A 19,357-nucleotide genomic window follows, 5' to 3' on the forward strand; every position below is an offset into this window, starting at 1 on the left:
TTAAAATAATATAATGCCGTGTAAATGTCATACTACCTACACATTAATTAATTTGATAAAAGAGTGCCTTGTAAAAAGTGCAGTCATCCAACGTAGGAAACACCAATATTAAAATGTATAGTTTTCATTCTACTTTAGTCTTCTCTACCTACATGTAATCCACCATCACACATTCCAATATAACGATATTCTTGTAACATATGCGTTTCTAAGTAATCAGTCTTGTTTATAAAATAGTTTCAGGATTCTGGGATTAGGATGTTATTTGTTTATGCCACATGCATTAACAAAGTAAAGGATTACCCATAATAGAATAAAATGGTTTGTAAGTGATCAGGATTCTTCGTATATTGGGAAAATCATATGCTAACATTATAGTGATAATCTGGTTTATGTATAATAAATGAACTGTATATCCTCCAGACTTGGTCTTGTTACCAAATTATACACACTGAATCCCAAGTCCATGAGTGTGATTGAATTATATGGCATCCTGGATCCTACGACCAGAGATTGGACAGATGGGGTCCTATCGAATATCTTCAGGGAAATTAACAAGCCCACTGATAAAAAAGAGAGAAGGTAAGAAAAGTTAACTATTATACAGTGTTGAGATTTGCTGGCAATTCAGAGTCACTTTAAAGTGAATTTCATATTCAAGTCCAAAGTAGCCTAACTGGAAGCACAGCTGATTTAGAGAATGTTTCTAGTTTATCTATTTTGGCCTTAAATTTGAAATTCTCTTGAATTCCAGACAATTCTCACTTTTTAAATATCCCTGTAAATGTCTTATGTTTGAAGTGCCTCAAATATCAGTTGGTGTTTCTAAAAGTTGTATTTCCTTTTCAGGTTTTCATTTATACCACTTACTAGCTGAATGGATAGAAAATGCATATAGTGTAAATTATGCTGTAAAGAGAAAGTTCACCAGGGTTGTTCACTAAAGTTTGAATGGCTCAAAGCCATCTAGTTGCGTATAGGCCATTAGAAATTGCAAAATCCAGACATTGTTGATGGAATTCATGTCCAGATTTTGGAATTCGAGCCCTGAACAGGACTGAACTTGATCCAGATTTCAGCTGTACTGGACGGCTGAAATCCAGACTAAATTAATTAAATCATAAACGCCTCTGTGCCCAGATTCGAAATAAAAAAAATAAAACTATTTGCTTGGGGCACAAGGGTTAATTAGGTGGCAGCTGGCCGGCGCTGTGCAAATTCAGTGTCTGAACTGGAAGCACACCGTGCAAATTCAGTGACTGAACTGGAAACACACCGTGCAAATTCAGTGACTGAACTGGAAGCACACCGTGCAAAATCAGTGTCTAAACTTGAATTTCAGTTCTGCCATTTTTCACTAAATTTTGAATTCACTTTGAACTTTAGTGAATTGCCGGCCGTGATGGTAAACATTTGTTTCTACTTCTGAGCTGATCATAATTTTTCAGATATACAGTTTTTTTCTGGCAAGTAACAAATATAGGGAAATGCCCTAAAAGGAATGTTGACAGAATAGCAATAAATCTAATCTAATATAAATCATTCGACTAATTTATTTCTAAAGTGGTAATATATTTGCTGCACAAAATAGAGTTACAATGGACATAATACTAAATTAATATCAAGTGATCAATGCTATCATAATTAATGTGCTGAGAATATTTTAGAACAGGTGTGTAATGAAAAGCAAACAGTCTCCATCAGCAGAAATGAACGCTTAGTTAACTTCCTCTGTGAAGCAAATGTTTATTTTTCTTCCAGATATATTCTTTTTGATGGAGATGTGGATGCTCTGTGGGTGGAAAATATGAATTCAGTGATGGATGACAACAAGTTATTGACCTTGGCAAATGGAGAGCGCATTAGACTTCAGCCACACTGTGCATTATTATTTGAGGTCTAAACTATTTTCATCATAGCATTGATTTTCTTTTTACCTGCTAAGAGGGTTTATTCTTTGGCTCCAATAATACAGCGCTTCTAATTGCTTTGTCTCTGTTTGTTTAGGTTGGAGATTTGCAGTATGCATCCCCTGCAACAGTATCTCGCTGTGGCATGGTATTTGTTGATCCCAAAAACCTAAAATATCAACCTTATTGGCAGAAATGGGTCAACAATAGGCAAAGCAAGGTAATATTAATGAAGTATGCAAATTTACATTCACAGTTGTTTTGGTGACTTTATTAGGTAAACTAGCATATTAAAACAAACAACCAAACAGTGAATTATGTTGTTGCATAATATCCAAAGCAAACACAATATGTATGTTATGCATAAGGATTGATTGCTTGATTGTAAAAAGTCTTATTATGTGAAGAAATTCCATTTATGATGTGACATGTCTTTACCCTTCTCTACTCCAAGGTCTTTAATAGCTCATTGTTTGGAAATTGGAAACACAATTATTTAATGTTTTCAAATAAGCTTTTAGAATTATGTAATATTTTTGGAAAAACTTTTGAAATATCAAAAAAATCCTATCAAAGTATTAAAATAATATAAAATGGGGGGCGGAGCCAAGAGCTTGAAGCGAACGGTCGCATGGCCGCAGTCCTCCGGACCAGAAAGCGAATAAACCGAGAAATCAGGGCCCACACACCCGGCTCACACTCGCCAGGAGAGCGCCTAAGACCCGCACGAACAAGATGGGGCGGAAAAATAAAAAAGCTAAACCTGATAGTCCCCGCCAGAACAGGGATATCGGGGAACTGTGGCGGCAAGCGCATAAGGCGGCGGAGGCCAAGATGGCGTACTTACATGGCGGCTGCTCCGATTTCACGGAGGGCTCCTCAGACGAAGAAGAGAGTACCTCCATGGTGGCCAAGCCAGCCCCAGCGATCACACAGGCGCCAACTCACAAGAAAGCCCCTACTCCAGTAACCATGGAGGCGATCGGGGACCTAATGGCGACCCACCACGAGAAACTTGCGGCCGAAGTGGCTCTCATTAGAGGTGACATTCAGGGCATAACGACGAGGCTGAAAGCGGTGGAAGCCTCCTCCACTGATCACACCACCCAGCTAGCAGACCTCCAAGCGGCAGTCCGGGCGTTACAACAAAAATCATGGCAACACGAGCAACAAATCTCTGCACAGGAAGACAAGAACCGCAGAAATAATTTGAAGCTCCGGGGAGTCGCCGACTCAACACCCGACGAAGAACTTCCGCACTTTATCAGGCGGCTCCTCTCTGAGATACTGACCCCTAAAGCGGCAAAAGCAATCGCCCTAGAAGGCCTCTTCCGCACGCCAAAACCACCGAAGGCCCCGCCGACTGCCTCGAGGGACCTAATAGTCCAGTTTCAGTCCGCCAAAGACAAGAGAACAGTGCAAGATGCCACTAGACACCAAGCCAACTACCACTTCGAAGGGATGATCCTCTCCTTCTTCGCAGACCTCTCAGGCGGGACATTGGCGTGGAGAAGGTCTATGAGCGCTTTCACGGCCCTACTTCGGCTCCACCAAATCAGGTACCGCTGGGGACCCAGCCGCACCATACACATTGACAGAGGGGATGCCAAACACGTTATAAGGGACATGCAAGAAGCGGTGGCACTATTGGGCCTATTTCACTTACCCACAGACTCGCTCACGATCACGCCGCGCCCAACAAGCAACACTACCACACTAAGAAGGGATGCCATGAATGCCCCGGAGTTTATCCCCCAGGGGAGGCCTCCAGACCCGAACGCCAAGGCTGCCCACTCGAAGCCGGAATCCAACCCGGGCGAGCACCGCTAAACTCGCACCAGACCGCAATGTGGTAACATGAACGGTTTGACTACTCCTGGCAATATAGCCACACACAAGACACTCTTTATAACCGTATTTTTTCTTTTTATTTGCATTTTTATCTTTATCTTTCAAACTGTGTTAACCCGTTCTTTCCAAAGTGGCCTTCCGATAGTAGGCTGTTTACCTGCTGTAACTGTATACCCTAGCATTTGTCTGAACTATAGAATGCCTACTTAACTCAAGCACTACATATGCAGTAGAACGGGCCTCGGACCACTGTCATTAGATTTAGATTTTATGATGCGTAATTTACAGCCTTATGTGCATGTTAGTCTACCTCATGCGACAATTACGTCCCGACCCTGCAGGCACCATGTATCCCCGGTATATATAACTTACAGCCACGATGCCCATACCGAGCTCGGCAGTAAATGTATACTCAGGCCACAGGGGCGCACCTCACAGCGGCACCATACTTGGGCAACAATAGGCAATTTAGGTACAGCGACACCTTACATCACACAGCGACACTTATGAGGCTGTAAGCCGACCCACCCACAACAAATGCCACTACGAGTTCCAGTCACTGACATAGCTCATAGATACTAGCTAAACACCTAGCAGACACATACGCTGGATAATACCGCTGAGCCGAACGAAGGCCTAAGCCAATATGCACAACATATAACCCTCACATTATGTGAGAAGGTACTCCGACCACCATACGAAACCACACTACATATAGGAGTGATGGGCTACAAGAACTTAACCTAATTTAATCAGAAGGCCGAACAGGTTATCCCCATGTGTATTCTCATTTAAAACAGTGCTGCATGTGCTCTTACGCCACACTGGTAACATGTCGTGAAAATGCATGCAGCTGCGGGGTCATAACTGCTCTTTTAGGCATAATAATATATCGTAATACTGTTCCCTAACTGTTAAACGTTCATCACTAGTTCCTTCAAATGTTAACAGGCCTACGGGCAGATACAGACCAACGTCTATGACGTACACTCACCTTACCCTGCAATGCTTAGCATTTATGTTTTATATTGTATTAAACAAAAATGTGCTGGACCAGCGAAATGAAGCAAATGTCAGCTTATCAAGGTTAATATTGTATGTATTCTGCTTCATTGTGTTATATGCATGTTCTTGCACCCGTTATTGTGACGGGGCAAGACGATTTGTCCACTTTTGCACAATAAAAATAAAGAATTAAAAAAATAAAAAAAAATAATATAAAATATGAAATTATTTGAATAGCCTGTCCAAAAGTATTAAATGTTATGTGGAATAGGTACAGAACGTGGAAGAAAATAATAAATCTAACTTCCTTTGAATGATGATATGCTGTTAGCAAACTTAGATCCGTGGATCTCTTACCTGTCATTAATGAATCATTCTTAAAGTGATATAGGCTATTGAAACCTATACTGACTGATTACATGCATTGGGTGTATTACATATCCCTGTGTTACTGATGAATAATTAAATAAACTGTTTCTTTACTGTGTTTTTATTATCTACTGTCCATCTACAAAGCACGTTGTGTATGTTTTTAAAATAAGAAACCTCATATTTATCTACATATCATGGCTAAAGTGTGTGGGGTGGGGGAGGAACGCTCGGGGGGGGGGGGGGATGGAAGGGGGGTTCCAATGGTTTGCACTCTAGTTATGCTTGCTTTAAAGGGACACTCCACTGCTCAAATACAATAATGAAAATTAAAAAAAAAACACTGTCTGCTGCCTTTGCATTCCCTCCCCTTCTAACCCCGCCTAGACTTTCTGTGGCTGTCCAATCACAGACTTCCCAATGCAGCTCAATGAGAAGTCTTTGCAAGGCAGGTGCTCTGAGCAATTGTCTGCCCTTTGAGTTTAGCTTGACCTTGCTAAACAAACTAGGAAGTAACATGACTGGTTGTCTGCTTGAAAGCCTGTGGGGTGTAGCAAGGTTCATTTATAAAAGTGTCACTTTCTACTGAAATCTGCACTCTTTGTAAAATGTAAAAAAAAGATGACACTCTTCACACATAAAGCATTTCAGCAAGTTAAAGTGCTTTTGTGGTCTGGAGCATCCCTTTACCAAAATAAATGTACCTGCCTTACCCCTACCCTGTTATGTCTCAGTGTAATGGGATAAATGTTTACTATTTCTGTTACCTAAACCTTTTCTTTTTTTCCCCCCTTTAAGCAAGAGCTAACCGAATTAAACCGCTTATTTGAGAAATATGTCCCTCAGTGCCTAGACATGATTGTTGAAGGAATCATGGATGGAAAACAAGTAGAAAAGTTAAAAATGATTGTTCCTCAGACTGATCTGAACATGGTAGGACCTAAACCTTTACAGTTTATCTATTTTTTTTTTAATTATTATTATTTTTAAAACATTTCTCCATCACTTGCTTTTCTTACACTAGTATGACAGAATACTAAAGCAACAAAAAATAAAGTGTTTCCACTAGCATTTCTTTTTTGAAACTTACAGTGAGAATTCAAGGTAACTTCAGTGAATTTAAATCCCAGATGTATTATACACTGTTGCATATATGTATGGTGTCAATGATAGGGTTAATAGTGGTGTTATGATGTTACGTAGTTCAGAATGAGGGAATCAATTGCTGGGAAGATTTAGCCAGTTAGTTAACCCCTTAAGGACACATGACATGTGTGACATGTCATGATTCCCTTTTATTCCAGAGGCTTGGTCCTTAAGGGGTTAAAGGACCACTATAGGCACCCAGACCACTTCAGCTCATTGATGTGGTCTGGGTGCCAGGTCCCTCTAGTTTTAACTCTGCAGCTGAAAACATAGCAGTTTTAGAGAAACTGCTATGTTTCACTGAGGGTTAATCCAGCCTCTAGTGGCTGTCTCACTGACAGGCGCTAGAGGCGCTTCCACGATTCTCACTGTGAAAATCCCAGTGAGAAGACGCTGCTGTCCATAGGAATGCATTGAGTAATGCTTTCCTATGGGTGGTTTGAATGCGCGCGCCGCTCTTGTTTCGCATGCGCATTCGGATCTGACGTCAGCCGGGAGTGGAGAGTTCCCCAGCACAGAGGGAGCCCGGCACTGGAGAAAGGTAAGTGGCTGAAGGGGTTTTAACCCATTAAGCCCAGCGGGAGAGGGGACCTAATGACCCTATAGTGCTGGCACTATAGTGGTCCTTTAAGCAGATGTAGATGACCGTGCTGTTGCTAGGAGACTGGCTCTGGCCTGGGATTGGACACAGGTCATGAGCTACAAAACGAATGGAAACTAGGAAAGCATGTAAGCAGAGTGTGAGACAGCATGAAGAGAGGCATGGACAGACCCCCTCCTCCATTTTGATTGTTACTTGTTGTGGCGTTTATGTAAACAGTGTGTTTAAGTTATGAGGATGGACTGCTGTTAAATGGTATGAAAGGCAGTCTGGTTATCTAGGACAAATTGGTGATGTTTAATAAATAGAGTTTGCAAAGTTTTTAAGTTATATGTTATTTGGTTAATTCTTTTAAACTGTATGATTGTTATGCCCCCTTGGGTTTTAAATAAAACACCACAACCTAGCCAATAAATGTTAACGATTTGTGTCTGTTTTCATTGTGTGCTCTCTTTATTCAAATATATACTATTGCCTACCGTACATTTTACATTTAAGGTCAAAATAACAGAACTGGAAAAACTCTCTAAGTCAGCTATGCATTCAGTTTGGCTACTCTGGCATTACATTTGAAATTTACTCTGAATTATCAGTTTAGTAAATAACCCTATTAGTATACCATTGATTTATATATGTAATATTTACTAAAGAAAGTTGTAAATTTTTTTTTTTTTAATTTTGGTTGTACGTACACCACATTTCATTGTTTAGTAAATAAATCCCTCATTTGTGATGTCCAATCATTTCTTGATAGCTAATTTGTAAAACAATATTTTGCAGCTGTATGGTGGATACACAATAATAAAAAAACGCACGAATGAAATAAAAATATCTATTAAATAATACATATTTTGTTTACTGATGCCATTTAATAGGGGAATCTTTGTAGTTTATTTTTTATGTCTAATTGTTCATTAATCAAGCTGTTTAGTCCACAAAAACTATTACCCAATCAACATCTAGAAGTGTGGAATGGTCTATTACTGCAACTGGTTTTCTCCAATAACAGTAAGCAATATGATGTTTAATGCGGTGGCTTTTACAGGTGACCCAGTTGTCCATGATGTTGGATGCATTAATTCCAAAAGAAATTGAGGATGCGGATGTTTTGGAATGCTACTTTATTGAGGCCTTATACTGCTCTCTGGGAGGAACATTGCTTGAAGCAGGAAGGGTTAAATTTGACGAGTATATTAAACGTTTGGCCTCAATGTCAACTTCCTATGAGGAGCATGCATTAGCTGGACCTGGTGAGCTTCCAGGTAGGTGTTCTTACATTTTACATTGATTTAATAAAAATATCCTTCTGTTGTAGTAGCGATTTGTAAAGGATGCTGCCAATCCACAAAGTGAATCTGATTTTTTTATTTTTTTTTCCTTTGCAGGTCAGTTGCCCACTATTTACGATTTCCACTTTGATGGAGAAAAAAAGAAGTGGATACCTTGGAGTAAATTGGTTCCTCAATACAACCATAAATCCGATGTGAAGTTTATTGATATACTAGGTGAGCAGAATGCACTATGATCTATGCACAGAGGGTGGGGGGGGGGGAGGAGGGGGGGGTTGTTAATTTGGGGATTTGAACACCTTGACAGCACATGTCTTTCTGTTTGGAGACTTGGATACACAGACAGCCCACTGCAAAAAGCAGCCTCCATATCCATCATCCATATATTTTGCTCTGGACTAATGCCTATCATTCCTAAAGGAAAAAATCGAGGCATGCTCACTTTTCACATTTTAACAAGAGAGTTTATTCATTAAACACAGAATTGTAGACAATTGAAACCTAAACTGCAAAATGTACCAAAAATTTATAATTTGCAAAATTCTCCAAATGCATAATTCTTGCTACATTTTGCAATTGGACTTTTGATTCACTACCATTCAGTGTTTAGTGAATTAAAAAAAAAAAAAAAAACAGTGTAAAACATGTCCGTTATATTATTGGAGCATATTAGAATTATAGAGCTAAGTATGTAGAATTGTTTACAGGTAGATATGAACAGATGTATGTCATTTCGCAAAAAACAAAACAATCACATATACTCCATCACAATTGGTCTATAATTTGTTGCATGTCTCTTACACCATTATTCAAAGTGAATGTTAATTTAAGAAACATAACATCATTTGTTTTCAGTTCCCACCGTGGACACTACACGTACCACGTGGCTCTTGGAGCAGATGGTAAAAATTAAAAGGCCAGTGGTTCTCGTTGGCGAATCTGGCACTTCTAAGACAGCAACTACATTGAACCTCCTTAAGAACCTCAACAGAGACAACACTGTATGTGATTCTTTCATGCTTTTTAAAAAAAAAAAAAAAATTCTCCTTAAAGTAGGCATTAATAATTCAAGCAATATTTGTATTTATGATATAGGCATGATGGTTGTATTTATCCATAGTGGCTACAATTGAAAACACGAAGAAAAAAAATGGTCAAACAAGTTTGAAACATTTCTAAGAGATATTGCTAGTTAATCTGAATTGTATTGGAGATTTGTAGGTAAAATTGTAAATTGAATTCTTAAAGTGCGTATCACATTAATAATTGTATATGCTTTCAGGTAAATATTATCATTGAAATGTGTTTTGTTATTGGACAATCTTACCCAATATCAATTTGCTATTTGACTTTAATATTTCCTAGATGCTCCTGACCATTAACTTTTCCTCACGTACAACATCTATGGATATCCAAAGAAACCTGGAAGCCAATGTTGAAAAACGTACAAAAGATACCTTTGGACCCCCAATGGGAAAGCGTTTGCTGGTTTTCATGGATGACCTGAATATGCCAAAGGTTGAATTAGATTGTTTCCTATGTGTCCCTGCTCTCATCTGGCTATGTTATCCTTCTTTTTGTATGCATTTAGCCCAGCTTTCTGTTTAGAAATGCTAGATGATGTTGTATTGTGCGTAGGTGGACAAAAAAAAGCTCTTGCAGCTCCTTAAATTATTTTCATAAAATCGTATATATGCGGTAGTGACTCCCTTCCATGATACAACATGGACAAGCATTTGAAAATGCAACTCACTGCTATGAACAATTTTAGCGGTCAACTGTCATGTAACGGAGCTCTGTGTACCCCGACCGAGTACCCTCCGTTGATGGATGCTCCTAGCGCTCTCAGAGGACTCCAAGCACTGCAGACGACACCACAACCACCGCAGGCTCCACAACCGCCGTAGCTTAACTGGAGCCGCGCCGTCTTCCTTCCACCCTGGATCGGCTTCTGTCCTCCAGGACCGTGTGGGGAAGATCTCTCCTCCTGGAGAGCGTATCCGGAACAAGCTCTTACAAGAGCTAAGTGATTAAGAGCTCAGGGGAATATGCAGCGCATAGCAATCCCCAGTGTGATATAGCAGTTCCCTCCAATAACGAGACAAGGCTACGTATTGAGGGTCAGAAGAGGTCTGAGGACTGGAACACCCAGCCTGCTTTTTATTAGGATAAGGTACACACAGGACACTCCCAGGGGGAGGATGAAATTAACCAATAACAGCATAGTACAGCCCACAGGTTCCCTCCCCTCAGATAAACAGTTAAACCAATTATTACATACAATAAAAATACAGTTTTCACATACACACTGTAACTTTAAAACCATACATTCAATTTCAATAAAAGTTGCATATTCAGACTACATTCAGCATACATCAAACATAAACACTTCCAAAAATCAGCCAAATCCCTCCAGTGGATCAAAAGTTAGCTGGAAGTCCTTTATGACCGACCGCAAGCACAATTTCCTGCCCAAAACAGTTCCATAGATTTGGGCTGTGCGGCCGGTCAATTTCATGGCGAAAAACGACTAAGTCCCATTTCGAACGGGACTTAGTCTCTGGAGCTGCAAGTTCAGTATGGGAGAAGGTAAGGGTCAGCGGTGTTCGGCAAAATGTGTAGCCGATTTTAGTTCCACAGAATCTTTAGCATACACCGCTGACCGCATTCGAATGACTAAAATGGCCGCCGCCACGTGTTCGGCTGCCGAATGGCGGCCACCCAGCGCTCGGCAATTAACCTGCAGTAACCTCACAGCCTGGGAGGTAAATTGCCTGCACACTTTAACTTCTGGGTGGTCCGCCTGTGTGGTACTTGGTTCAGTAAGCCCTATTTACTGAACCAAGTGGGAGAGAGCCAGGAACAAGTTATTTTACAGGTCTGGGGACATAGTCTTAAAGGGGCATTGTTCACCAAAGTTACAAGATGTCCCCAGACGGTTCTTAAAGGGCCATACACACCCAATAAAAGTTAATACATTATCAGGGGCACAATCTTCCAGGGGCCATAGTCATGAGGCAGGAGGCTGGCAAATAGGCTTCTCCACAATCCAAGGAAGCAGGGCAATTTTCCATTTAAAGGGCCAGTTACAAATAGCGATTTGTAACATGTCATTACTATGGAAGCTTGTGATGAATACTAAGCTGCTCAAACCATATCATGTGGCTTGAATGTCAGTATGCAAAAGAGAGCATACTTTTCTTTCATGATAAATCAGATGGTAGCTGTTTGCTTCATATGTCATTATGAGGGCTAGTAGTAGCTTTCCTTTAACAGCCATTATAGCGAAGTCAAATGTTGTTGTATTTCAGTTTTCTTTTGTAATGCCTTGTCTTTTTATTGTTTGGGGTATAGGTTGATGAATATGGTACACAGCAGCCCATTGCTCTTTTAAAGTTGCTTCTTGAGAAAGGTGGCATGTATGACCGTGGAAAGGAGCTAAACTGCAAATTTCTAAGAGACCTTGGCTTCATAGCTGCTATGGGGAAAGCTGGTGGTGGCCGTAATGAAGTGGATCCTCGATTTGTGTCCCTGTTCACTGTGTTTAATGTCTTGTTTCCTTCGGAGGAGTCCCTACATCTTATATATGCTTCTATTTTGAAAGGACATACAAAGGTAATAACCATTCCAAGATTTCACCATTTGGTAACCAAATTTGTGTATGCAAAGTTTCACTAAAAAGTAAAAGAGCCAAACAGGGAATTTGCTTAATTCACTTACATGCACAATTGGTGGCTGTTCCACTATTACAGCAGATAGCCTTGTTTGTATAACTGTGAACTGAGCTGTGTAAAAGGATAGCGGCCTCAGCACGGATGCCTTTAGGTTTTAAGGCAGCGTTCCATTCATCCTTTTCGATAATGCTCCAGTGAAGTAAATGACCTACTACAGCTTAATAGGGGTTAGCCGGGTAAAATCAGACTGGATAGACCAGAATGAGAAACTCTTGATTGTAAAGTAAAGTTGTTTTTTGGAGGGGGTTACATATTATAAAATGCATTTTGTTTATATTGCATTCAAAATTCAGAGTGAATTTTGGACAGTTGTACTCCTTTAGGAATGTGAGCCTCAATTTAGTAAACTTTTTTTTATATGATTCAATATTGTTAGAAAAACTGTGCAAATGATTTATCTAAAATATTACTACAGACTTTAATAATTAATTCTGTAGATAAATCATTTTGGAAAAAAATTCTAACAGCATTGATTATTTTGAAAATGTATGAAATTGAGGCCATGGTTGGTAGTAAGGTACAACAGTTGATATATAAACCCTTTTAAAGTACTGTATATATATCAATGCTTTCCATTTGAGAGCTACAACTCCTGCTTAAAGAGCTCACTGTGCCTCAGCAATGCAGCCGCATGTTGTTAATTACAGTACTTACAGTTTATATCCACTGAATTAGACAGGAAAGTGCATGCATATTTAAAAAAAGATACTTTTGCATCTCTTAATATTTAAAGAGTTCTATTTATATCCTTTGCAGCTGTTTCATGAAGATATACAAGCCATCTGTGACAAGCTGACCTTCTGCACTTTGGAACTCTACAGACTGATTGTCCGAGACTTGCCCCCTACTCCATCAAAGTTTCATTATATATTCAATCTGCGCGATCTCTCCAGGGTTTACAATGGCATGGTTCTTACTACTCCAGAAAGGTAATAGTTTTGTCAAAAACAACAGAAGAGTAAGCGCTGAGTAACCAAACAGAAATAAATTAAAGTAGGCAAGTCAGCACACCTAAAGTTGATGGGGCTCCCTCACAGACCCTAAGATACGTAAACAGACCCCAAGATAGGAATACAAGTAGGTGGCGCCTATAATTGCAAATATATAAAACTGTGATATTAAGTAATAATACAAAGCAGTAAAAAGCAATAAAAAGTCCAAGATAATAAAAAACAATAAGAAATTTATAAAATAACTAGTAAAAGTCCAAACTTTGAGGTGCAGCTAGAACAACAGTTTACTAGACCTTTTGGAAATTCATTTCTTGTGGGGAAAGGGGAGTCAACGACGGCTTTGGATCCATATCCACATAGAGAGAAGAACAAAAAAGAAACCACAATGATGTAGTATGCTACAAACAAGTAATAGTGCGGATCTTTATGGTCTTACTCACATTTTATAGAGCTAATACAAGCTCTGGTGTAGTTCACATTCAGTGGTGTTGATCCCTCACTGGTGGGATATTGGTGAGGATTCTTCCAGCAGATGTTTTAGCAATATGGTAACCCAATATAAAAAAAGGGAGCAATAGTGTTCACTGTATAAAACACATTTATAATATAAAATATATAAAAGGTCTTATACTCATATTTTATTGAGCAGGACAAACTGGTGAATTAGGTGGTATGATCCCCACCTAGGATTCTTTAGTAAGGTCTTCTTTAGCGTCAAGGTGTGACATTGCCTGAGTTTTGTCATACTGTAAACTACTGTAGAGAAGTTTATAACTATATGTAGGGAAAAAATGCTAAATGAAAAGCAACAAACATTTTAATTATGTTATTATTTATAATATCCTCACTGGTTGCAAGTGAGACAATTTTTTTTGTATGTTTTGTTTTTCACTAAATCTTTTTATTTGAAGATTCCTGACTGTGGGTCAGATGGTGCGAGTATGGAGAAACGAAGCCCTACGTGTATTCCATGATAGGCTCATTAATGAAGATGATAAGAAAGTGGTATGTATGGCTGTTAGTTAAGTGTATTTCTATAAGATGGGAACAATAAAATATTGTTGGATAAGTATTACTCCTTTTTTTCTTCCTCCATAAACCATTTGAAGGTCCAAGGCCATTTAGAACATTTGATAGCAGAACATTTTCCTGCTGATTTGGAACATGCCATGAAGGATCCCATTCTTTTTGGAGACTACAGGACTGCGATGCAGGAGGGAGAGCCTCGAGTGTATGAGGACATCCAGGATTATGATGCCTCTAAAGCTCTCTTTCAGGTAACATGGTTCTGCAAGACTTATCAATGTCCGGAAAACCTCAGTGGTAACAATTCACTGTGAACGTTAAGACATGTTTTGATAGCTATAACTAATGTAAAATATTAACTGTGTTTTTTGTGATGTTGTATAGCTTATCCCTGTAATTGTTTTTGTTAACAGGAAATTCTTGAAGAATACAACGAAATGAATACCAAAATGAACCTTGTTCTTTTTGATGATGCTCTTGAGCACCTCACTCGCATACACCGCGTTATAAGGATGGATCGAGGTCATGCATTGTTGGTTGGCGTTGGAGGGTCTGGAAAGCAATCGCTGGCTCGACTTGCTGCTTTTGCAGCTGGTTATGAGGTGTGTTGTGATTGCTGCAGCTATATACATAGCCAATAATTCCTGAACAACAACAACAACAACAACAAAAAAACTTTTTTTTCCTCTTGTGTGTTAGGTTTTTGAAATTGTGCTAAGTCGAGGTTATGGAGAGAATAGTTTCCGTGAGGATCTCAAGATTCTCTACACGAAACTTGGTCTGGAAAATAAAAAGATGATTTTCTTGTTTACTGATGCTCATGTGGCAGAAGAAGGTTTCCTGGAACTGATCAACAACATGCTAACATCAGGTGATAACTGCTAATCTAAATAAAAAAAGAAAAATTAATAATTAGAAAAATTAGCTAAATGTGCAATGCAATAATACTTTACAGAAAGGCCAGTAGATGGGCTACAAGTGCAAAGATTAAAGCAAATGCAGTAACTGAATTAAAAATGCAAAAGACCATGTATCATGTTTTCATTATGATTTTTTTATTTTGAAGGCTTTAACTAATGTTTTTCTTTGTGGTTTTGGTACATAATTTTTACGAACAGATTTCTAGAATTTAGAGAATTATATTCAAGCCAGACACATTTCACTGCTCTTATTATGCATCAATATATTTTATAGTTCACACAGGTCCTTTTTGTGTCGATATATAAAAAAAATAATACTATTTCCACATTTAACTGATTTCAGATAAATGATCTGATCCCCAAACACCAATGAAGGTCACTATAAACAATTTGAGATGACTGTAAATTATGTTACATCTTGTTTAATGTACATACTTGAGCTTCATATTTTATAGTTATATCCTGAACTCGTTTTAAGCAATGCTAAAAATATACTCATATTGTGTTTTATCTTGGAACATAATGCTATAATGAAATACCATACATGTTAATTTCTCTAATGTGCTGAAAGCTTCTTATAGCATTTGCCGATGTGTAAAAAACCTGTTGGAATATGATTTATCCAAAATAAACAGAATTCGATATTTCCTACCTAAACAGTAGTTCTGGGCAGTTTGATCAAAATACTAAATAACCAATATCAAACAGAAATAGAAAACACATTGCAAATATTAGAAATCTAATATTTGCAAACTTCATTTACAATGTTTGAATAGTAAAACAGAGTATTAATTGATAAATAGCATATTTTGGCTTTTTCCCATTTATTACATATGTTGACAAGCAAAGCAAAATTCTGAGCCCCAAAAAGAATAACCATGTCCCATAAGAAGATTTTAGTATTGATTGCATTAAACATTTGGAATGTTATTTAAATGATGCATTAAATAATCTTTAAGAGAAGCAAATTAAATCAGTTAAAAATTAAATAGCGGCTGAAAATGACATAACTCTTCATCCCATACTTCTTCCCACTGACTTCTGTACTCCGATGACTGCCAAATCAAATAAATTGAGCCAGGTACTGGAGGCCAGAATCCCTTCAACTCTTAACAATATATCCCTTTCTTTTTTATTTGTGAAAAGGCATCAAACATAGGTCAATAAATTTAATTGCAATGCGATCTGTTGAACAGATTTTAATCTGACATTGTCTAGTACAGCTGAATGAAACCAAAGCATATTTATATCAATCGAAGCATTAATAATGTATCTGTGGACTGTTGCTTTATTTGTATTTTTTTTATTTATAAGGAATCTATTAGTATCAATTTAATACATTTCTTTTGAATGAAGGATATGCATGTTATGGCATTTATATATACGTGTGTGTGTATCAAAAAAAAATATTTTCTCACTCCCCTTGCCTGGGTGGTATAGTTATTTCCCATTATCGGGTCCTCTACCAGAGGTCTTGGAGTCTGAGGGTTCTGCTCAGTATTTTAGCTGTTCTTAGAACTGCACTCTTCTGGACAGCGATCTGTTGAAGCAACTCCCCCAACTTGGGAGTCACAGTCCCGAGTGCTTCTATCACAACTGGGATTACTACTGCTTTCACTTTCACCACCCTTTCTTGTGCTTCTTTCATTCCTTGGTATTTGTCCATCTTCTCGCGTTCCTTCATCCTGATGTTATAGTCACTGGGTATTGCCACATCTACCATGACTGCAGTCTTCCATTCCTTGTCAACGACCATGATGTCAGGTTGGTTGGTCAGTACTTGCTTGTCTGCAAAATAACAAGAGTGTAATGCACACACTAAAACAGGGGGAATACTTCCTGCAGGGTGCTCCAGTAAGGGAGGGCTAATCCCTGAAGACATCAAATGGAAGAAAAATGAATATCCAGGCGCACCTGAGGTTTCTTCTAAAAGGCAGTCTTTTTATTTGAAACAAGGAAGTGGAGACAACCTTTCTGCTACTCTCTGAGTCTTTATCAAGTCTCACTAGTTAGGTGGATCGTTCATGTAGAGTAGGTGGCTGATGGTAGTTCCACTCTTGAATCTGTATCCTTACCCACTCAGAACAGTATTGGATATAGCGCATCATCTTGATATGTCACATTTGATGCTTACTTGTGTTATTGCTTGTTTGTGTTGTGTTATTAGGACAATTACACAAGTGTGTATGTATATGTGAATATATATATATGTATATATATATATATAAATACATATATAAATATAAAAAACACTGCGTGGCAGGAGCTTCATGGAATAGGTTTCCATGGCCCAGCTTCATACAAGCCTCACATCACCAAGTGCAATGCCAAGCATCTGATCGAGCGCTGCAAAGCCACCACTGGACTCTGGGACAGTGGAAATGTGTTCTGTGGAGTGACCGATCACGCTTCTTTTGGCAGTCTGGTAGGTGAGTCTGAGTTTGGCGGATGCCTGGAGAACGTTGCCTGCATGACTCCATTGTTCCAATTGTTAAGTTTGGTGGAGTAAGTATATTAGTATTAGGCTGTTTTTCAGGGGTTTGGCTAGGCCCCTTACTTCAAGTGAATGGAAACCTTAATGCTTCAACATACCAAGATATTTTGGACAATGCTATGCTTTCAACTTTGTGGCAACAGTTTGGTGAGAGCCCTTTTCTATTCCAACATGACAGTGCCTCAGTGCAGAAAGAAAGATCCATAATGACATATTTGGTTTGGATTGATATGGAAGAATTTGACTGGCTCGCTAAGAGCCTTGTCAAAGTTGTCAAGGTTAGTGGGGACTTGCATAATAGCTCATAACTGAGGAGCAACGAAATGCAGGAAAACAGGGACAGGGTATTTTTATGCACAATAACCACTATAAGGAATATGTTTAGTTATGCTGCTTGTATTGTTCCTTTATGTTGTATTGGTCATATTCTTTAAGTCTTTAATATAAAGAACAAGTACATGTTTACCTAACAAAGTGTTTAACCTATTAGCCTTTACTTTTAGATAGTTATCCCAATACCTAAAACTTGGTGCCCCTTTGGTTGAATACAGTGATGAAAGCATTGAAAATGTACTGGTCACCACATTCCCTAGTTGTCCCATGTTGACCTCAATTTCTCTTCAGCGTAGTTGCGGTGTTGGTGGAGGTGGGTAAAAATATGCTTGTTACTAAGTGCCTAGAGCTGCACTTGAGAGTAAGGCTGAGTTTGGTTCAAAAGTGTTACGTCTTCTGTGGATTTGGATTAGGTCAACCATTGTGGATAGATCTTTGACCTGCAATGTTCAGTAAATCCTCATTTATTTCATATTGTTATAATTTAATCATATTTGGTGGCTACACTTGGACCAAATTATCCTCCAAATAGTCCTTTAAGATGCATTGTTAAATGAGTTGCTCAGTGGTTTGTGTTCAAGTTTCCTAGGTTCCTTAAATAAATACTATTTAGATAGGTTGTAGTATACTATATGCTTTGGTTATGTACTGTTATGATATTTTTATTTACTTACATAAGCATTTTTTCCTAGTTATATGATCAACAGTGATCATGTTTAATATTTGGTAGAGTTGCGAGAAGTTAATCTGTTGGAGATAAATCCATAAAACACCCCGTGAGCAATGTATCTTAATGTTTCCTTCTTTATGCGTAATATATCAATAGCTATATTAATCTAATTTATACGGTGAATTCTTTTCATTTATAGGCATTGTTCCAGCTCTTTTCCCTGATGATGAGAGGGAATCAATATTGGGTCAAGTCAGGGATGAAGCTACTAAATGTGGTATGGGCCCTGCCAAAGAAAGCATTTGGCAGTTCTTTGTAAATAAGAGTGCCAACAATCTTCATATCGTTCTTGGAATGTCACCAGTTGGTGAAACCCTAAGGACAAGATGCCGAAATTTTCCAGGTAAAAAAGTGTAGCTTTTTTTGTTAAAGGGTTCCATGGGAAAATTTAATTGGGAATCCTTGCCCTAGAGCATCATCATTTTAAAGTGTAACACATACTTCTCGTGTAGCATAATAATGTTTTTGACAATGTAAATTGCCTTTCCTTGGGTGCTAAATGTATGACAATACGGGATAAATAATAGAAAATACATTCACATTTTTATACCTGATATGTTCTAAAGGGAGCAAAAAATCTAATATGCCACAGCATCAATATAACGAAGCATTGTGTTTTCATTATTGATAGTTTGTTATTTGTTTTACCTGTTATTAGTATTTATTATTCAAAGAAACACAGTGGTTTTGTAATATATGGAAATGTTTAGTCTATCGTCTTATTTAAGTAGTGCAAACTCATAGTTCTATTTTAAATTACATGATTAGAAGACAATTTAAATCCATTATACGTAAACCAAGCTCTTTGTATACTGTATTTCATTTCATTCTATGGTTGAAGCAGTACAATGTCTGCTTCTCTGTGCTTCTAACTCAAATTACAGCAGTTTCAGGTTTTTATTTCTTTCTTTATGTTTGCTGTACGCAACATTAGAATATACATGAACTCTAATGCATAAATTGTCTCTATACATTAGAAAATACACGAACTCTAAT

General features: G+C 38.3%; 1 protein-coding gene across 1 annotated transcript in view; it reads left to right on the forward strand.

Annotated features, from left to right (window-relative positions):
• The window catches only part of DNAH10 (dynein axonemal heavy chain 10), a 112,050-nt gene that overhangs the window by 56,987 nt on the left and 35,706 nt on the right, over nucleotides 1–19,357 (forward strand). Inside the window, exons 39-53 of the mRNA XM_063454314.1 lie at nucleotides 424–582; nucleotides 1,762–1,897; nucleotides 2,008–2,130; nucleotides 5,934–6,068; nucleotides 7,928–8,144; nucleotides 8,268–8,387; nucleotides 9,027–9,172; nucleotides 9,537–9,689; nucleotides 11,526–11,786; nucleotides 12,662–12,834; nucleotides 13,770–13,863; nucleotides 13,968–14,135; nucleotides 14,298–14,486; nucleotides 14,584–14,755; nucleotides 18,501–18,704. Coding sequence (XP_063310384.1) covers nucleotides 424–582; nucleotides 1,762–1,897; nucleotides 2,008–2,130; nucleotides 5,934–6,068; nucleotides 7,928–8,144; nucleotides 8,268–8,387; nucleotides 9,027–9,172; nucleotides 9,537–9,689; nucleotides 11,526–11,786; nucleotides 12,662–12,834; nucleotides 13,770–13,863; nucleotides 13,968–14,135; nucleotides 14,298–14,486; nucleotides 14,584–14,755; nucleotides 18,501–18,704 — 2,450 coding nt within the window. The remainder of the gene's footprint in view (nucleotides 1–423; nucleotides 583–1,761; nucleotides 1,898–2,007; nucleotides 2,131–5,933; nucleotides 6,069–7,927; nucleotides 8,145–8,267; nucleotides 8,388–9,026; nucleotides 9,173–9,536; nucleotides 9,690–11,525; nucleotides 11,787–12,661; nucleotides 12,835–13,769; nucleotides 13,864–13,967; nucleotides 14,136–14,297; nucleotides 14,487–14,583; nucleotides 14,756–18,500; nucleotides 18,705–19,357) is intronic.

The sequence above is a fragment of the Pelobates fuscus genome, chromosome 5, assembly GCF_036172605.1.
Source record: "Pelobates fuscus isolate aPelFus1 chromosome 5, aPelFus1.pri, whole genome shotgun sequence".
Classification (NCBI taxonomy): Eukaryota; Metazoa; Chordata; class Amphibia; order Anura; family Pelobatidae; genus Pelobates; species Pelobates fuscus.